Source organism: Sceloporus occidentalis, unplaced genomic scaffold (genome assembly GCF_023333645.1).
Source record: "Sceloporus occidentalis isolate IW3139 unplaced genomic scaffold, rSceOcc1.0.p SCAF_111, whole genome shotgun sequence".
Taxonomy (NCBI): Eukaryota; Metazoa; Chordata; class Lepidosauria; order Squamata; family Phrynosomatidae; genus Sceloporus; species Sceloporus occidentalis.
Genome location: NW_028317091.1, coordinates 408,399 through 429,529, shown reverse-complemented (window position 1 = coordinate 429,529; position 21,131 = coordinate 408,399). Strand labels below are relative to the sequence as shown.

The window sequence follows — 21,131 nt, the reverse complement described above, 5'->3', positions numbered from 1 at the left end:
AGAATATTGATTCGTAAAAACAAAAATTAGAACAAATATTTAAACTATTTTCTCAATAATATAATCTGGGTCATTATATATTGATGGGTGGTGTTTTTCTAGTAAATAGGTCTCACGTGCAAAAAGATTTTCCAAAGCCTTTTAAATAGTTATTGACTAAATTTGCTATTTAATATATTGTTTTTTTGTTTTTTTTATCTATTTAATGATTTATTTCAGCAAAGATCTGGGATTCAAGATGGAGGATGGGAACCAGACTATAGTGAAAGAATTTATCTTAACTGGACTTTCTCAGAACCAACGGATTCAGATTATACTTTTCATTTTATTTTCAGTAACGTATTCGTTGACTGTCGTCGGAAATATCATTTTGATATGCGTGGTTTTAGTCAGCCGGCATATGCACACGCCTATGTACTATTTTCTCTGCAATTTATCTTTTCTAGATTTATTCTATTCGTCGACTACCGTTCCCAAAATGTTGGTGGACACGTTTTCTGGCGGAGGAGGGAGAATTTCGTTCTTGGGATGCATGATTCAAATGTCAATGGGTCTATTCTTAGGAGAAACCGAGTGTATCCTCCTGGCGGTGATGGCGTACGATCGTTACGTAGCCATATGCTTGCCCTTGCGTTATATGGTCATTATGAGCTGGAGGATATGTAAAAATATCACGGTTGTCTTATGGTTGGGGAGTCTTCTGTTGGCGACGGTTCCTATGATGTCGCGTCCTTTTTCTTTTTGTGGAGAAAATAAAATTAACCATTTCGCTTGTGAGATCTTAGCGCTCCTAAAGCTGGCATGCGGAGACATTTCATTTTACCAAAAAACTATATTTTTTATAAGCTTGTTCACAATTTTGTCTCCTTTCGCTTTTATTGGGGCGTCCTACCTCTGTATTATCAGATCCTTATTAAAAATCCAGTCTGTGTCTGGAAGGAGTAAGGCCTTTTCCACCTGCGTCTCCCATCTGACTGTAGTATTCATGTTTTACGGGACAAGTATAACCATGTATATGGGGTCAAAAAATAACTCATCAGCCAATCAGAAGTTTGTTTCCATTATTTACGGTATCGTGACGCCAGTATTGAACCCGCTTATTTACAGTCTAAGAAATGGTGAGGTTAAACGAGCTCTCAGGAAGATGTTTTCTAAGAATTTGGAACGGTGAAATATTTAAAGGCATCCAATGAGTGGCTTGATGTAAATAAATGTAATAAAAATCATTTTCCACAGAAACCTCTAGCGTTATACATCAGTCATACAACGGCTAGGATGTAATGGGTCCTTGGAAGGGTCCAACAATGTCCCTAAACATTGACGCTGAGAAAGTGCTAAATTCTAACATAAGTGCTTGTGGCAGGAGTAGTGAGATTCTACTCCCAGGACACACACAGGGAAGTAACATGTGCTAATTGTTCACCACCACATGCTTAAGGCATGTAGCACAACAAATGTTATTTTTAAATTAAAGACCATCGCTTCTCTAGACAGTCAAATAAGATGAAGTAATTTTACAATTTTACAATTAAGCTAAAAATAAAGTGTGTCCAGATTCCCTTGATACCAAAATAAACAACATTTTATATAATAAACAGGCTGTCATCATGTGTATGTTACAACTGTTTTGCATCCCTTATTTACATATTATATTTATCCTGGCTTAGCCTGACTAGGCCTACAGTGGCAAGTCCACAGCCCTGTTGGGCAATCAGGCCTCCCAGTGTCTGTTTTCCCCTGTAGCCGTAATACTTGAATTACCCCATCTCAAACTGCATCCAGTCTTTCGCCTTTCCCTTCTTGGAGATCTAACACCGTGCCAGGTAGATCTTGACCTGGAGAATTCGAAGTTGCAAAGCAGCTAAATTCCACACGTCGCGGGGGAGGTCCTGGAGTATCTTGTACACTGGAAAGGATTCGGCCCTCAAGAGCAGTCCTGGGAACACCCTTCTAATATTCACACCATTGATCTGATATCTGATCAAAAGTTTTCACTATACTTACCCAGTACCATTACTTAAACTGGCACCAAGGTACTTCCAGAGGCCCCGCCTTCAGAGGGGGTACTTACCTCAAGACCCCCATGGCCCGATCCAATGTTATGGCTAAACGCCTTTGTCAGGAGTACGATCTGCAACCCCATTGTGTAACGTGGGGGATCTCACACTGGGTTTGGCCTTTTCTGTCTACTGTACCATAGTTGATAAATTTGGGTATGTACATGTTTGTTTTGCTTTGTATCAGATACTTTTTGACCATTATCATTAAGTAAAAGATTATTTGATTTTTGTTGAAGTTTCTTTTTTGATAGGGCACCTGTTTGGGTTCTTTGCACCTTCATATTTTGATAGGGTATTAAGTTGTAAAAAAAATTTCTTTTATTATTTTTTGGTGTGCAGTCCTGATCTTGTATTTTGTATTACTCATATGTTACCTCAACCCTTTTCCTCACCAGAAGACACCCTCAACTGCTTCAGTCAGTCACCCCTTCTGAAGTTTCTGAGGTACACTCATCCTTTCACCTCATCGCCTGTCCCTTCAACCCTGTACCCTCACACCTCCTATCATCCCTTTCTGGTGTCCTTACTCCAACCCTAACCAATATCTTTAATCTCTCTTTCCTCTGGTGTATTTCCATCATGCTATCATCTCTCCCATCCTAAAGAAACCTTCCCTTATTCCCACATCCCCATCAAACTATCGTCCAGTTTCCCTTCTCCCCCTGGCATCCAAACTGCTAGAATGATTACCTTATAATCAATTAACTAATTTTCTCTCTACAAACTGTCTGCTTGACCCGCTACAATCTGGTTTCCGTCCACAGCATTCCAAAGAGACTGCACTCGCTAAAATTACTAATGACCTCCAGTGCTGGCAAATGATGTTATTGAAACTAAGTATACACACCTTCCTGTCAGCCAGTCGTGTATATATCCACTGTGCTGGGAACACAGCTGTATAAAAAAACACCCCCCCTGGTTTATTTTGTACCCCCAATTCCACTGCATAAGAGGTAAGGAAAGGGGGGTGCAATTGCTTCTTAGAATAACTTATTCTAAAACTTATGTTTATTTTCTATGGTATTATTAGGAGCTTGTAATTTTGTGAATTCCTGGTGAGAACATGCAAGTTCACATAAAACTTGCATGCCCACTCCTGAAACTCAATGTAAAGTCTTACGCCCTCGCACTCACTAATAACTCATTTTTGTTGTGATATATTTTGCGAGTCTTAGGAGTCTGGTGGGTTGAGTTAACTCTTAATTTTCTTAGCGAAATAGGGGGTTTGTATTGCTGTTTATTGTTGAGTTGTTTTACAGTTTATTATATCACTAAATTATGTGTGGTTTAGGTCCTGTGGTCCTGTATTTATTATACAACTTTGGTCAAGGATATTGCAACCATTCTTTGTTGTTGTTTTTTAATAGTATTGGTAGCTTTAAAAATAAGACAAGATAAGCTATCCCCATTATTCATCTACACTCAAAAGACTTTTTGTTTTTGTTCTTGTTCACAAAAACATCTCAGATATTCTAAAAGAAAGGAAACTTTGAGCACTTACAGAGTGTCAGTTAAATTAGTTTATAAAAAAATGGATGTCCAGTGGGTTAGAAGAACACAAAACACTTTCACCATTATCTGTGATACTTCAAGCTGCCAATACCCTAGTGAACACCACAGAGAATAAGAAATAAGAACGAGAATGAATGCCACCTTGAGACCTGGTAACTGCACTGATTAATCTCTTTGGGTTTTAAACCTCATGAAATGAATATATAAGAATATATAAGAAGTTCTAACAATAAAAAATATATATATTTAAAGAGAATACCACATTTTTTATTAATGTACTTATTTTGATAAAAAAAATTTTGGTTGAAAAATTGAAAATATTACAACTGCGAAATAATAATACAAAAGATTCTTGCACAATTTAAGCTATTAAAAAAATGAACAGAAGCGGATTCTGAGATGAAACGGTACGTCGATGAAAAGTGTCCCTGTGGCAGAAATGTATTGAGCGTTTATGAAAATTTGAATTGCAGCTTAAATACGGGATTTAAAAAAAAAAAAATATTGTCCAAAAATAAAATAAATATTCAATGAGCTGATGCTTTGTTTTGTAACAGAAATGTTTTCAAGCACTTCTCTGCTAGTTGATCATTAAAATACCAAAACAGATCATTATTTCTTTTGAGGTGAAACAAGGTAATATCCCTGAAATGTCACATCACACAGGGAGCAATTTTAAGTTCGGAATTCACTGGGCAAAGTTCAGAATGACCAGGTTCATGCATGTCCTAAACGTGCAAGAAATGACTGTCTCATCTCTAACCTGCTTTTTCAAGGCAAAAATATCAAATTTTCTGCCATAAGTTGACTTTCCAGCTTTTCAAGGGATAAGAGACACAAAGAACCCGACACTTTTTGTGACATTGCCCAGTCTTCTGTGCTGTGATTATTCTACACGTGCTGGATTTTCCTTTTCATTAACATAATAATTTAATAGATTTTAGTTTCTTAGGTTCTATACAAATTGGATCATGTTGTGCACTGAGGTGTGAATTGGAGGAGTCACTGGTATCTCTACAGCCTTTCAGTGCCACTCTGAAAGGGCTCCTTATCTGCCGCCCTACAAGGTGAAGACCTCCACTGGCCTCCCACTGTTTGAAGGACCAAACCAGTTTGGAGTCCTGGTACAAACATCTTCAAAGCCCTCCATGAGTCTGCTCTGACACAGCTATGTCCCCCTTCCCCAGTTCTCCACCACCTGTGTTAATGTAACATGACCAGAATTGCCAGTCTACTTGGAAAGATGCTATCAGATGGATCTAAGAAGTCGATTAACATCTTTGACCATTTTATCACTTTACATGTGTTTTTAATTTTTTTTTTTTAGCAATTACGTTGATAATAATAAGGCGGACTTATTCTTCTCGTGGTGACTCTTCTTCTTTCATGTTGTCACTAACCCCTTATTTTGTTGGTTATTTCTGAGTATATCTATTTGTATAATACATTATCCTTTCTTTATTATGGAATGTTCTAAACTTCAGTTTGTATTTCCTGCCTTTTTTTCAGTACAAATATTTGTGAGTTTATAGACAACAGCATTATTATGACCCGAGAGGTCCCTTTAATAAACATTATTATTATAATAATAATTATTATTATTATTATTATATTTCATACAGAATCAATGAGGATGCAGTATCTGAATCAAACATCGGTTACAGAATGTATTCTGATCGGACTTTCCCAGGAGCTGAGGACTCGGATTCTGCTTTCAGTTTTGTTTTTAATAATATACCTATTGACCATTTTTGGGAATCTTATCCTAATATGTACGGTCATCGTTACCCCGCGTATGCACACCCCTATGTATTATTTCCTCTGCAACTTATCCTTTCTGGATTTATTCTATTCATCCTGCACTATCCCCAAAATGTTGTGTGACATGATCTTTTCCGTAAGAGGAAGGATTTCGTTAATCGGGTGCATGATGCAGATGAGTACAAGCCTCTTCTTAGGAGAAACAGAATGTATCCTGCTGGCGGTGATGGCGTACGACCGCTACGTAGCCATATGCTTCCCCTTGCGCTATATGGTCATTATGAGCTGGCGGATGTGTAAAAAGATCACCATTATTGTATGGCTGGGGAGTTTCCTGTCTACTCATATTCCTACAATTATAAAACCGCTATCGTTCTGCAGAGGAAACAAAGTTAATAATTTTGTTTGCGAGAGCATCTCACTTCTAAAACTAGTCTGCGGGGACACCTCCTTCCACGAAACAATGATCCTTTGTGGAAGTTTGCTTACAAGCTTAGCTCCTTTCGCGTTCATTTTAGTTTCTTACGCGTGTGTTATCACATCGATTTTAAAGATGCAGCCCACGAACACAAAGACTAAAGCCTTTTCCACGTGCGCTTCCCATCTGACTGTTGTCCTGATGTTTTACGGCACTAGCATGTCCATGTACCTGGGACCCACCAAGAACGTTTCTGACAAACAGAAATACGTCACAGTGATTTATGGTGTTGTGACACCCATGTTAAACCCTCTGATTTACAGTTTGAGAAACAACGACGTGAAGGTTGCATTAAGGAACATTTTGTGTAAAAACAATGAACATGAACATACCTAATCATGGGAAGCAGTAACATTAATACATGTTTTAGGTTCAAGTTTCACCAGTATCTAACCTCTCTGCAGTAAACCCAAACTGAAACCAATAACATTCACCTAATCTCCCTAACCCCGATTGCCAGTTGTCGGTCCTATTGGTTGATGGGGAAAATTTATGGTCGTCCATGCAATAATGCCATATTTGCAGCTGTTTATTTGAATGTATTATATATGATGTATCATATAGTTTTGTCTCATTAAGAAATAATTAATAAAATGCTTGGGTTTTCTTTTTTTAATGTAGTTTCCAGCCAATCCACTTAAAAAATGAAACAGATTGGCCCTCAACGATTATAGAATGGAAGCTTCCTCCTTCACCCAGCAATGAAAAATTGCTTTTTTGGAACAAAAGCCAACATTAAATTAGCATTACCGTGATCAGACACACCTAATATAGTCCGTTCTGGGGTGAGTGAGATGGTATGAACCTTTTGACAATTAAGTGATAAATCAGTTCGGATAGCTGGGCAACACCTCTGGGGCCATCACATTAAGCATAGTTCGGGGAGGCCTTGAGGCTTGTCTGTGATGGGATATGCATCAGCTCTCTAGTACCGTCAAGTACATTTCTTAATAAGTTGGTATTTTTAACACTGTCCATACCTTGCGTGCAACTTTAAGACACAATTAATTCATATGTGTTGTCTACTGGACCAACATCGTTGGTGGTTTGTCCACCAGAAAATATATTTTTGTCCAGGAATGCTCTCTATCCGTTTCCCATCATCAGTTGTTTGGTGTGGCTACCTTGGCCAACTGATTGAACCAATCATTGTCCATGAAGGAGGTAAACACAGAGGTAAACATTATTAAATCCAACTTAAGTTATTATTGTTATCTTTTTTTTTTATATAGCGCCAACAATTTATGCAGCGTTTATTACAATACATAAATTCAAGGGATATGACAAGACGAGAATTGACAGACTAAGACAAACCGATATATTAGGTGGCGAGAGCCCGGCTCGCAAGCTTACAATCTACAGGGAATGGAGTGACAAACATAAGGCACAGTGACAAGTAAGTTCTAGCAGCTAAGATGGTGCAGCTTCTCTGAAGATGTGAGTTTTGAGATACTTCTTGAATGTCGGGAGGGAGGGTGACTGCTGAAGGTCCGGTGGAAGTAGATTCCAGAGATATGGTGCAGCCCGAGTGAAATCTTGTGAATGGGAAAAGGAAGAGGAAGTGAGGAGAGCATCAGCCCATGGGAAGAACGTAAGGATCAAGTAGGAGAGTATTTTCTTATGAGGGCAGACATGTACGGAGGAGCAGTATTATGGATGGCCTTATATGTTATTACCAGAATTTTAAATTTAATTCTAAAGGTAATATGGAGCCAGTGGAGGGTTTCACAGAGTGAAGAAACAGAAGAGGAGCGACGTGCAGGGAAGATAAGCCCAGCAGCAGCATTTAGGACAGACTGTAGAGGAGAGAGTCGAGACAGTGTTCTGCAGCCAGTCGTTCACCCAAATTGGGGACTTTTTAAATTCAGAAACAAAATTTGTTGGCTAATGTCCACATTCACTCTCTCACACTGTCACTGTCTCATATTCTCTCTCTCACACTCTCTGAATGTCTTCCAACCTTCTGCACCAACCTCTTCCACTTCTGTGTCCTGCAGCTCTGCTTCCTCTCTAGCATCCTCTTCATGTTTTTATTAGACTTCGTTTTCGTCTTCGTGCTCGTCTTCGGCAAAAAAAAAAAAACGTTGTATTCCGCGAATATTCGCCTGGTCCTGTCTTCTCTTCGGGCGAATATTCGCGGACATTCTTCGTGTTCGGGTTTTCTTCGTTTTCCCCGGTTAAGGGGTTAAAACAGGGTTAAAGCCGCTCTGGCGCCAGGAGTTTAAATGTCCGTATGAGCAACTCTATTGGTCCTCAGCAGGTTGGTTGATGGCAGACGAGCCCCCCCTGCTGGCGACCAATAGGGTCGCTCGTTCAGACTGTTAAACTCCTGGTGCCGTAATTGTCTGGCAGATCCCGCTGGTCTCCCTGTTCTATCATTTATTAACTGATAGAACAGGGAGACCAGTGGGATCTGCCGGGTAAGTTGCAGCATTGGGATTTTAAAAGTCTGTACGAGCGACTCTGTTGGTCGCTCGTACAGAGTTTTAGGGTCCTGGTGCTGTAACTTACCCGGCACATCCCACTGGTCTCCCTGTTCTATCAGTTAAATGTCCGTACGAGTGACCAATAAAGTCGTTCGTACAGACATTTAACTGATAGAACAGGGAGACCAGTGGGATGTGCCGGGTAAGTTGCAGCATTGGGGTTTTAAAAGTCTGCGCGAGCCACTCTGTTGGTCGCTCGTGCAGACTTTTAAATCCAATGCTGCAACTTACCCGAAACATCCCACTGGTCTCCCTCCCTGTTCAATTAATTAAATGTCCGTACGAGCGAACAATAAAGTCGCTTGTACGGACATTTAACTAATTGAACAGGGAGGGAGACCAGTGGCATCGGCAGAGTAAGTTGCAGAATTGGGGTTTTAAAACCCCAATGCTGCAACTTACCCGGCACATCCCACTGGTCTCCCTCCTTGTTCAATTAATTAAATGTCCGTACGAGCGAACAATAAAGTCTCTCGTACGGACATTTAACTAATTGAACAGGGAGGGAGACCAGTGGCATCGGCAGGGTAAGTTGCAGCATTGAGGTTTTAAAACCCCAATGCTGCAACTTGCCCTGCAGATGCCACTGGTCTTTAACTAATTGAACAGGGAGGGAGATCAGTGGCATCGGCAGGGTAAGTTGCAGCATTGGGGTTTTAAAACCCCAATGCTGCAACTTGCCCTGCAGATGCCACTGGTCTTTAACTAATTGAACAGGGAGGGAGATCAGTGGCATCGGCAGGGTAAGTTGCAGCATTGGGGTTTTAAAACCTCAATGCTGCAACTTACCCGGCAGATCCCACTGGTCTCCCTCCCTGTTCAATTAGTTAGGGGTTAACTTTATTTTTTAAAGGGTTAAGGGGCCGTGCAAGTGAGCCTATTGGTCGCTTGCACGGCCCTTTAACCTATGGATTTCCGCTCCCGTTAACCCCTTCGATGCTGTGTTAGATAACGCAGCATCGAAGGGGTTAACGGGAGCGGAAATCCATAGGTTCGCTGGCAGGGGTTACAAAGACCGTGCGAGTGAGCCTATTGGTCACCTGCAGGGTCTTCCTCTGGCATCAACCAATTATAAAGGCTGAGCTAATTAGATAGCAAGGTGCACCTGGACATGATAATCAGCCAGAGAGGTCCTGAGTGGCAAGGGCGGCCACTAGTGGTTGACAACGGGAATGAGCCACACAAAGTAAGAACAAGTCCAGCCAGCGAAGGGTGAAAACGTGACACTCAGTGAGTTGCTGAAATGAAATTGGTTGGTATTAGAATGTTCTATTTTCTTGTTATAGAGATGGGTTCCCAAATATAATTTATGAAAATGGAGAACGAGAACCGAACTGTCATAAAAGGATTTATTTTAATTGGACTTTCCCAGCACCGGAGAACTCAAATCCTGCTTTTTGTCTTGTTTTTGTTCATGTACTTTCTCACCATTTTGGGGAATATTGTGTTAATATGCGCAGTTATAGCCAACCCTCGTATGCACACGCCTATGTACTATTTTCTCTGCCAGTTATCCTTTCTGGATTTATTCTATTCAACAAACACTGTCCCCAAACTCTGAATAGACCTGTTATCCTCAGAAAGAGGAAGAATATCATACATTGGGTGCATCGCACAAATGAATATAAGTCTATTCCTAGGACAAACAGAATGTATCCTGCTGGCGGTGATGGCGTACGATCGTTACGTAGCGATCTGCTTCCCCTTGAGTTATACGGTTATTATGAGCTGGAGGCAGGGCCGGCCCGACAATGGAGCCGAGTGGGGCAACCGCTCCAGGCGGCACTTTTGAAGGGGCGGCACTTTGCCGCCCCAAACCCTTTTTTTTTTTTATTTTTTTTTTAAGCGGCGAGTCTTCCTGTTCGGTCTCGGTGCCGGCTTGTAATGCTGAATGCCGGAAGATTTCCGGCGCTCAGCATTACAAGCCGGCACCGAGACCGAACAGGGAGACTCGCCGCAGGACTGCTGAAAGGTAAGTACAAGGGGGGGGGTCGGCAGGGACGGAGGGAGAGGAAGGGTAGATAAGGGGGGGCATTTTAAAATTCGCCGGCATTTTGTCTTGGGCCGGCCCTGGCTGGAGGATATGTAAAAATATCACAGTTGTGGTACGGCTGGGGAGCTTTGCTTGTTCTGCCCTTTCTACAGTGTCAAGCCTACGTCCCATCTGCAAAGGAAACCAAATCAATCATTTTGTTTGTGAAGTTATAGCTTTCATGAAACTGGTTTGTGGAGACACTTCGTTTGATGAAGCCAAAATCATTTTCGCACGTTTCTTCACACTTTTAGTCCCTTTTGGTTTTATTTTAGTTTCCTACATGTGTATTATAGCGTCCATATTTAAAATCCATTCTAAGGACGGGAGGACTTCTGTCTTCGTCCGCATCTCCACAGACATGACCCCCCGGTGAACCTCCACAAAACTGGTGGAGCTTCTGTGACTTCCTCCAATTAGGGAAGAGGAAGTCACCGGGCAAAATGGCGGAGCATCCAGACACACTCTCTCCCCCAATTTGTACAAATTGATGAAATATGAACCCAAATACACAAGTCTACTTTAAACATGAAGCAATAAATCGAGTAATTTCATGATAAGTTAGTACAAATCCTTGTGAGACTGAAGCCTTTCCGCAGGGCCTATTCTGGGGTTATTCTCAGAGGTTATCTCATCAAACAAGAAGCTCTTATAAGGGGCTGATCTTTGCCAGATAACCTCGCAAGAGCCTGAAGCGAAGGATGAATTCAAAGGTCACAGTTATTATAATTTATATCACTTTTATTATTTGCAATTATTCTATTTTATATTTTTTTATATTTGACTCATCAAAAAGGATGCGGTATCTAAATCCTACATTTTACAAACAAATGCCATATTTATTGAAATATTGTTGTATCGGTGCCTCCCAGGTCAGGTAAGATACATGATGTAGATAAAGGGAGCCTAAAAAAAAAAAAATCCAGACTCAGAGAAAAAAACGTAAATGGGAGGATTATGAAAATGTGTTATTGAGACAAAAACACTTTTTAGTTATAACTCCTTTTTAGCATTGTAATATATATTTCACCTATTACAGAAATTGTATTATATGCCTGGTAAATCTTATCAGCTTTAAAATCCCCTGAATATTCCACGTCCCTCGACTGTAGATTCCACTCCTCTTTTCCAGCAAAAAAAGATAATTTGTTAATTAATTGACTTTAACACGTTGGGGAAACCTTAGCTGTAAACATCGCATTAGAATCAAACTACATATAAAAATAACTTAATATAATTGATTATATCATAACATATCATTTATGTAAATAATAAGCATATGAGATTGTATCAGACTGTAGATTCCTTTAAATATAAAAAAAAGGTTAGTTAATTATTGTGTATCCATAATATAATTGCGTGCAAAGATTTTTAACAGGTTTGAAAATATATTAGTTTTAAACATTGTATTCAAACCAATATATATATAAAGATATGATTTATTATTTAATATTCATTTATTTAAAAATAACAATAGTGTTTCTGTGCTTGTTGGCTAGCGTGCTATTGAGGTGCTTTTTCAGGCTTGATTTATGAACCTATATGCAACAGGAGACTGTTTGATTCCTTTATTTTTGTTCTATTTCATACACAATCTACTTCAAGCTATATAAAAAAAAAATCTCATGTAATATTCTTGTAGCGCAGAAGAAAGTAAGTAAATTAAAAAAAAAGTAAATAAATAAAAAATAAGTAAATTAAAAAATTCAAGAACCCACAAGAATTATGCATGATGTAAATACAAAAATAATGCCAAGAACATTTCTATGGTTTTAGTACAAAAAAAACAAAAAACTAACAACATTAACTTATCTAAAATAACTAAAATACAAAAAAAAACATTTTGAAATAAAAAAGTAATTTCTTTGTATTTTTATTTAATAAAGAAAGAGTGAAACATATATTATTTTGTCTGAAATCACATGGATTGGATGTCCTTGCAAAATGCTTATGCAAATTATATGAAATTTCAGATCATTTTCTTGAAATTCTATATTTCCTAAATATTATTAGTTAAAAGAGTTAAGAGAAATATCTTAAGAATGTAAAAATAATTTCGTCCTATACAAAACATTAATTTTTAACGTATATTTGTTAATTCCTACTGTTAGTACGCCTGCATATCTTTATTGTATATCCATTCATTACCTAATATTCTATCCGAGTGTGATTTATTGGTATTAACAGCCTCCTGTCTGCTGTATATAAGGAGACTCCATCAGAAAAGCTTCCATAATTATACATCCTTCTCATTCATTAAACCACAAAATAACCCACCATGCCTGTCATGTTTCTGGGATCCTCACATATCTGCTCCTAACCTGGAGTCCCTGGTTTTTAGGTTTCCCGTCTCGCAGTAGAAGCTCAGTGGTGCTGATATTTTATCCGGCCAGTCCGTGTCAAGTTATTGGTTTGTGGTGTTGACTTTTGCTTAAGGTTCCACTGCATGCCTACTACGCCGTTCTATAACAACTAAGCCTTTCGCTCTGGTAGAACCTACAGACCTTCAGATGAGATCCTGTCTCACTCTCGCTTGAAGCCAAAGTCTCAGCCTGAGGTAACTGATGAGTGTCTTACACACGTCTTATGAAGACCAGATCATGGCCTGAATCCTCTTTTCCAGATGTAACAATAATATCAGCTCAATAACGCCCACAACATAAATTATTTTACCATGACCCCTTCTCATCATAAATTCATTTAGTATTGGTACCCAGCCATGCCGTGTGGGCTCCATAGAACTTGTTTTCTCAACTCTTCTGCGTCATCATCATCATCATCATCTGTCGGAAACCTCATAATGTTTCACATTTTTCTTTAAAATAATGGATCTAAATTTTAAACTTTTTTTAGAAAATGGCACCAGTATTTGCCCATAACTGATAAAGAACAATTACAGGGCCCTTCAGCAAGCCATGCTTTCTTGTGGTTGGATCTTTTACTAAGGCCTTACTTAGGTTATCTCAGTGAGCTGCAGAAATTAAATTTGTTGGTATTAGAATGTTCTGTTTTCTTGTTACAGAGATGGATTCCTGAATATAATTTATGAAAATGGAGAACGAGAACCAAACTGTCATAAAAGAATTTATTTTAATTGGACTTTCGCAGGACCGGAGGACTCGAATTCTTCTTTTTGTCTTGTTTTTGTTCATCTATTTACTGACCATTTTTGGGAATATTGTGTTAATATGCGCAGTTATAGCCAACCTTCGTATACACACGCCTATGTACTATTTTCTCTGCCAGTTATCCTTTCTGGATTTATTCTATTCAACAAACACTGTCCCCAAACTCTTAATAGACCTGTTATCCTCAGAAAGAGGAAGAATATCATACATTGGGTGTGTCGCACAAATGAATACAAGTCTATTCCTAGGAGAAACAGAATGTATCCTGCTGGCGGTGATGGCGTACGATCGTTACGTAGCGATCTGCTTCCCCTTGCGTTATATGGTTATTATGAGCTGGAGGATATGCAAAAATATCACAATTGTGGTATGGCTGGGGAGCTTTGCTTGTTCTATCCTTCCTACAGTGTCAAGCCTACGTCCCATCTGCAAAGGAAACCAAATTAATCATTTTGTTTGTGAAGTTATAGCTTTAATGAAACTGGTTTGTGGAGACACTTCGTTTGATGAAGCCAAAATCATTTTCATAAGTTTCTTCACACTTTTAGTACCTTTTGCTTTTATTTTGGCTTCTTACACGTGTATCATAGCGTCCATATTGAAAATCCATTCTGTGGATGGAAGGACTAAGGCATTTTCTACATGTGGTTCCCACCTGACTGTAGTTTTAATTTTTTATGGGACCAGTATGTCCATGTACTTGGGGCCAAAAAAACATTTTTCAACAAAAAATAAATACATATCAGTCTTTTACGGTATAGTCACTCCCATGTTAAATCCTTTGATTTATAGTCTGAGAAATCATGAGGTTAAAGTTGCAGTTCGGAAAGTATGTAATATTTAGCTGATCATTTGATTTTATGTCACATGGTTTGCGTCTTCTCTTGGGAAGAACCACCTGGTCCACTGCAGTGGCGTCTACAGCTTTCATATTGAGGGGGGGCACATGGGGGACAGGGACCAAAGAGTGTACTTATCTCTTTGAAGTAAAGATCATGATTGAAATAAGATTTCAAAATAACAGTTGAACTTGCAGTTAGTTTTCATTCTTTAATATTAGCTCCTGCTGCCCATATATATTAATATTAGACCCTGCTGCCGATATATATACTAATATTAGCCCCTGCTGCCAATATATACTAATATTAGCCCCTGCTGCCAATATAAATTATTAGACCCTGCTTGCTGCCAATACATACTTAGATTAGACCCTGCTGACAATATATATTGAAAAAAATTGGACCCTACGCAAGCTTTTCTTTGGGCTCCATGCTTCCCTCCTTCTGACCCTACCATTCAGGTATAGATCATATAAACAACACATGAAATAGCACTTGCATGTACAGATCAACCGAATAAGACATAAAAACCTTATATTTGCAAATATACATAAATAATGTATGGAAACATAGCATAGCAGGTATAGATCAACAGCATAACACACAAACCCAGCTTTGCATGTATAGATCAATTAAAATTCACATGTGAACTCAGCACTGAAGGTATAGATCAAAAACAGAATCAGACATAGAAATCCTGTATTTGTAGGTATACAATAATAATTTATGGAAACATAGCATTTCAGATATAGATCAACAGAATAAACAAACCCAGCATTGCATGTATAGATCAACTGGAAATCACATGTAAACTCAACACTGAAGGAATAGATCAAATAAACAACACATGGAAACAGCACTGCAGGTATTGATCAACTGAATAAGACATACAAATCCTGTATTTGCAGGTATACATAAATAATGTATGGAAACATAGCATAGCATAGCATACAAACCCAGCTTTGCAGGTATAGATCAATTGGAATTCACATAAAAACGTATAAATAAAACCCCCTAAATTACAGGCATAGATCACAGGTTGCACACCCAAAGCCAGCCCTGGCGTTCACACTACCCTCATAGAACCTGACCAGAACCCAAATTACACACCAAGGACTTGCTATCTTTGTCCCTAAACAGCCCAGCATGAGTCAACTTTGTCCCCAAACAGCCTCTCTGTGCCATCTTTGTCCCATAAACACACTGCCTGTGCCACCTTTGTTCCCTAAGCACCCTTTCTCACTATCTACCCCTTTCCTCCCCTTCTCACTATCTACCCTCTCCTCCCCCTTCTCACTATCTACTCTCCCCTCCTCACTATCTACCCTCTCTCCCCCTTCTCATTATCAAGCCTCTTTGTAGTTCAATTACCTTGCACTACCTTACCTTACCGTGGTGCTTCACTGCTGAGCGCTGGTATATGATGTCATATTCTGGCGATTAGCATGAAATGCCGGCACCGCAGCCAAGACAGAGGCCTCACGGAGCAGAGTGAGGAGCGCGGAGCAGTTGCTGAAAACATACTGCTGAGCGACAGCTTGACACCCCTCTCTCCTCCGCGTCAATCAGTGCTCCCTCGGCTGCAAAAAATGAAAGTACAAAGTTTCAATTGGGGGGAACACGGGGTGCACAGCATGATGTAGGGGGGGTCTTGGCCTCTGGCCCCCTGCCACTAGTCAACTGTACCACCTGCTGCCATCAGACTAGCCCACCGAAATCATGAAGGGCCAAGCGGCTCAAATAGAAACATGACTCAGGAAAGATTGGGGATTGAGGGGGGTGTATTTTAGCAAAATGCACAATTACTGGGAAAGAACATTGCTGTTGCATAGTTCAAAGGACCTTATGATTCAAAATATCTGAATCTATCACTTCTGGGATATCTTTGAAATGCATAAATAATTTGCAAATAATAAAAACTGTATATTTTGTACCTTTTGAATAACATTATTTTCTTTTAATTTACTATATGCTTCATCTTTTTACCAATATATTTTTGGCAACTTTAGCTGAAAGACTTGAGACTATTTCTTACATGATGAAAAACCATCAAACAAGGTGGTCAACTGAACAGGGAAGTCACGCTCAATGCAAGTCTACCGGTGGTTTGTTAAGCTCTTAGTGACCTTAGCACACATTATTATGACGTATAGAAAGTACCCTAGATTACCATTAGAGCCAGGAATGAGTTGTCTTTGGGGGTCCAAATTCATCAATGCTATCTGGACCCCCCAAAAAAAATATATAAAAAAGGGAAGGGAAGGTCAGATTATGTGGATTGAGATGTGAGGTGAAGTGAGATATGAGGTGTGTGACAGTGAATATACATTATATGACCAAAAGTATGTGGACATCCCACTTAATTGTAAAATACAATACAACAGTTAATTGCCAGGAAGGCTTTCTTCTGCACTGCTCTTCTACACTGTGTTTGCTAAAGTAGTGAGGAGAGTAAAGTTTTGTGAATAAAAAAAAGGAAGAAGTTGAAAGACAGGAAGGAGAGGGAAAACGCAAACTGTACACGTGCACTTTTTTTTTAATCTAAATTTTTTGTCTAAAATATCATGTTGGGAAATACCACTCAGTACCGATCTTGCCACATGTATGCGCTCCAGGAGCAAGTGCCCCAGGGGCTGTATTGCAAGTAGCCTACTTGGAATCCAATATAGTGGATCTAAGAGAGAAACTGGCAACACTAAGTTTCATCAACATGAGAGGATCTTACTCCTTATGTCAGGCTCATTCTATTGCAGCCCTTAACTGGAGTACAGAGCGCAGGAGTGTAAGAACGCAGTGATTGAAACAAACTTCACAAAGGACACAAGCAGAATGTTTGGTTATAGGTTACATTACAAAAGCAAAGCAAGGCATCTCACCAGAAGCAGCAGAGCAGGAGGCATATCATGCATATGAGGTTAGAAAAGTCCAGGCAAGTATTCAAAAGGGTCTGGGACAGGTAGCAAGCAAAAAAGGGGGAAATCCAGTAGGCAGTCCGGGTGAAAGCGCAGGTAGGCAGGTAGGTAGGTCCAACAGGCAGATCCAGCGTCCGGTAAAGGGCTGCAATAGAATGAGCCTGACAGAATGAACTCACCCCTCTGTTACTGGGAGGCAGGGATATAAAGCCTGTTCATCAGATCAGGTGTGAGTCGTCTAGGCTTCAGGTGAGGGAGGCAAGGTAATGGTATAACAAAACACAGCTGACCATAAATACACAGCACATTAAATTATATACATAGCAAGATATGCATACATGGTACAGGATGCCACAAAGAACAGGCAACAAGGCAAAGAACACAGGGGATGGAGTGAGGAGCTGGGATGTATAAGGGAAAGAGAGCAAAGGTACATAAAATACAGACAGAAATAAACAGGACAGCAAGCTGTGGAGAGGAGTTTAACTCCAGGCAGACCACTTAAAGGGACGGCCACGCCTTGCAGTTTGCAGGGCTGGGGCTGAACCCTGACACCTTACTGAGCAGGCATTGGCTGGGATGAGTGTTGGTAGGGAGGGGGAGATGGGACAGAAGAGGTTTGTAGAGCACAGAACTGGGTAAGTTGCAAGATGGGAAGTAGGGGTAATTGGTTTAGGGAGGCTGGCTCTGGACAATATGTTTGCCAGTTTGTGTGAGGATGCTGGGGAGATAAATCCAGATCTGGCATTACTGGTGCCGCCAGATTGACCTACCGGCCCGGTGAGTAGCCTCCCTAGTGCAGATTGGGAAGAAAAGAATAGGAAGGCTAAACAGGTTGTGGTGGTAGAGGACTCAAATAGATTAGGGTAATCTTCTGCCAAGACCCAACATGCCAAACAGTATGCTGTCTCCCGGGTGCTCGGGATGCTGTGGACTGGGTGGACAGATTGTTGGGAGGGGATGGTGATGATTCAGTGGTCACAGTCCTTGTTGGAAGTAATGACAAAGTCAAGGACAGGTGGGGAGTCCTTTAAATTTTTTTTATGGCACTAGATGACGAATTTATGGAAAGGACCTCCAAGGTAATAATTTCAGGAATATTACCTGTACTACGTGTTGCAGCGGGAGCTCAGGGAGATGAATGTGTGGCCAATGAAAGTGGTATAGAAAGGAGGGATTTGGGTTTTTAGAGAACTGGGCAGACTTTGCTGTCGGCTACAGACCCTATAGTAGGGATGGACTGCACCTCAATGATGAGGGGGCTGTGGTACTGGGGGGGGAGATGATTAGAGGGTTGGAAGAGATTTTAAACTAAAGTGTGGGAGGAGGGTGAATATAGCATTAAAATGGTAGATAGTATATTTTCAGTGGAGGGCTTAGCTTTGGGATGTTGGGAAAGGAAGGGTAGGATCAATATAAATCTAGAAAAAAAGCTAAAAAGCTATTTAACCTGTTGCTAATGATGGGAGTAGTTCCAGTAGTTTACCTACATTGAGCTCCTTTGGCATCAACCAATGAAGGGCAGCTACCAAGTCCCAAGTTCCTCCCAAGCCAACGAATATTCACCCGAAAAGATTCAAAGAAAATACAAAGATTTTTTTCCCGAAGACAAACATGAAGATAAACATGAAGATAAACATGAAGACTTGAAGACATTAGGAAGGGCTGAATGGTTCTTATCTGTTGTCAGATCTTATGTTTCTATCTCCATAGACAAACATTGGCAATAGGATGGGTTGTACTGAAGAGCTCAGTGATTTTCAACGTGGCACTTTTGTCAGTTCATGAAATGTCTGCCTTGCTAGATCTGCCCAGTAGTATTATTGTAAGGTGGAAGCATTTAGAAGTAACAACAACTTAACCACGCAGCAGTAGACCACACACACTCACACAAAGTGCATAGAGCACAAAATTCACCTGTCCTCTTTAGCATCATTCACTACAGAGTTCCAAGTTGCCTCTGGAAGCAACATTAATACAACCATTGTGTTTCGGGAGCTTCATGAAATGGGTTTCCATGCCAAGTGTCAGCTGGAGTAGTGTAAAGCCACCACTGGACTGTGGAGCGATAGAAACGTGTTCTCTAAAGTGATGAATCGTGCTTCACTATCTGGAAGTCTGATGGATCAAGATGGGTTTAGCAGATGCCAGGAGAACGCTACCTACCGGAATGCATAGTGCCTACTGTAACGTTTAGCGGAGGAGAGATAATGGTCTGGGGCTGTTTTTCAGAGCTTGGGCCCTGTAGTCCAGGGAAGAGTAACGTCAATGCTCAGCATACAAAGATGTTTTAGACTACTGTATGCTTCCATATATGGCACTCATTTGGGAAAGACCCTTTCCAGTGCCCACATTCACTCTCTTACTCGCTCTCTCACACTCTCATTCTCTCTCTCTCTAAATGTCTGACTATCTTGTACATCGACCGCTTCTGCTTCAGTGTCTCACAGCTCCGCTTCTTCTCTAACATCCTCTTCATGTTTTTGTTTTTCTCTCCTCCGTCTTCTTTTTTTCATCCAACTCTCTGTAGACGTGACCTCCCGGTAAACTTCTGTGAAAATGGTGGACCTTCCTGTGACATCCTCCAATTGGGGGAGATGACGTCACCAGAAGTTTAAAGGAGGTTATCCTCGGGCAAGATGGTGGAGCTCCCGGGCACACCCTCTCCCCCAATTCTCCAATTTGTAGGAATTGACAAAATATGCAACTTTTGGTAATCAAAATTGTAATTCAGTGAGGGGGTTAGTAAAAATCTCTGTGAGACTGAAGCCTCTCTGCGGGGCTGGTTCTGGGGTTATTCTCAGAGGTTATCTCATCAAACAAGAAGCTCTTATAAGGGGCTGAACTTTGCCAGAAAACCTTGCAAGAGCCTGAAGCGAAGGATAAATTCAAAGGTCACAGTCATTATAATTTATATCACTTGTATTATTTGCAATTATTCTATTTTATATATTTTTTATATCTGACTCATCAAAAAAGATGCGGTATCAAAATCATACATTTTACAAATAAATCCAAAATTTATTGAAATATTATTGAATTGAAGCCGTCCAGGTCAGGTAAGATACATGATGTAGATATAGACTCAGAAATGGGAGGATTATGAAAAAAATGTTTTGAGGCGAAAAAAACACTTTTAGGCTATAATTCCATTATAACGTTATAATATATATTTCACCTATTTCAGAAATTGTATTATATTCCCGGTAAATCTTATCAGCTTTAAATTCCCCTGAATATTTCACGTCCCTCTGCTGTAGATTCCACTCTGCCTTGAATATGTAAAAATAAAAAATAAAATTCCAGCAAAAACATAATTAGTTAATTAGTTGAATTTTCAACACGTTGGGGATATCTTAGTTTTAAACATTGCATTAGAATCAAAATACATAAAAACATAATTATTATATTTTATAAAATTATATTACTATATCATTTAATTTATTTAGAAATAAGCAAAACATTTCTATCTGTTTTATGACTGTAGATTCCACTCTTATTGTTTTTTTTCTGGAAAAACATTAAGTTAATGAATTGTCTTTTCATTATATAATAGTGTATGAAGCTTTTCAACAGGTTTGAAAACATCTTAGTTTTAAACATTGTATAAAAAATCAAAATATATAAAACATATGATTCATTATTTAATATTAATTTATTTAAAAATAACAATAGTGTTTTCACTAAAAAATACCATGTTTCTGTGCTTGCTGGCTAGCGTGCTGGACATGCTTTTTCAGGCTTTATTTATGAATTTATTTCCTTTATTTTTGTTCTATTTCATACACAATCTACAGATTTCGGGCTAAAAAATATAAAATCTCATGTAATATTCTTGTAGCGAACAGCTTGTCTTTATTTAAATTTTTTAACCTCCCTGACAAATTTAACATCAAATGACTGCATTTCTCTGTGTAACATGC

The 21,131-nt window shown here is 39.5% G+C and overlaps 3 protein-coding genes across 3 annotated transcripts; all 3 read left to right on the top strand.

Annotated features, from left to right (window-relative positions):
• Nucleotides 1-238: 238 nt before the first annotated feature.
• Nucleotides 239-1,171, top strand: LOC149282666 (olfactory receptor 13F1-like). Its single transcript, XM_089497940.1, has one exon. The coding sequence runs from the start codon at nucleotides 239-241 to the stop codon at nucleotides 1,169-1,171; it is 933 nt and encodes a 310-aa protein (XP_089354066.1).
• A 4,034-nt stretch (nucleotides 1,172-5,205) lies between these two features.
• LOC149282665 (olfactory receptor 2A7-like) lies at nucleotides 5,206-6,147 on the top strand. The gene has a single exon (XM_089497939.1). The coding sequence runs from the start codon at nucleotides 5,206-5,208 to the stop codon at nucleotides 6,145-6,147; it is 942 nt and encodes a 313-aa protein (XP_089354065.1).
• Nucleotides 6,148-13,380: 7,233 nt separating this feature from the next.
• On the top strand, nucleotides 13,381-14,301 carry LOC149282664 (olfactory receptor 2B2-like). Its single transcript, XM_089497938.1, has one exon. It carries the CDS (start codon nucleotides 13,381-13,383, stop codon nucleotides 14,299-14,301), a length of 921 nt encoding a protein of 306 aa, XP_089354064.1.
• Nucleotides 14,302-21,131: the final 6,830 nt, after the last annotated feature.

Excerpts from the sequence above, each read along its gene's own strand:
- LOC149282664 (XM_089497938.1), top strand. The coding sequence starts at position 13,381 with ATGGAGAACGAGAACCAAACTGTCATAAAAGAATTTATTTTAATTGGA.
- LOC149282666 (XM_089497940.1), top strand. The coding sequence starts at position 239 with ATGGAGGATGGGAACCAGACTATAGTGAAAGAATTTATCTTAACTGGA.
- LOC149282665 (XM_089497939.1), top strand. The coding sequence starts at position 5,206 with ATGCAGTATCTGAATCAAACATCGGTTACAGAATGTATTCTGATCGGA.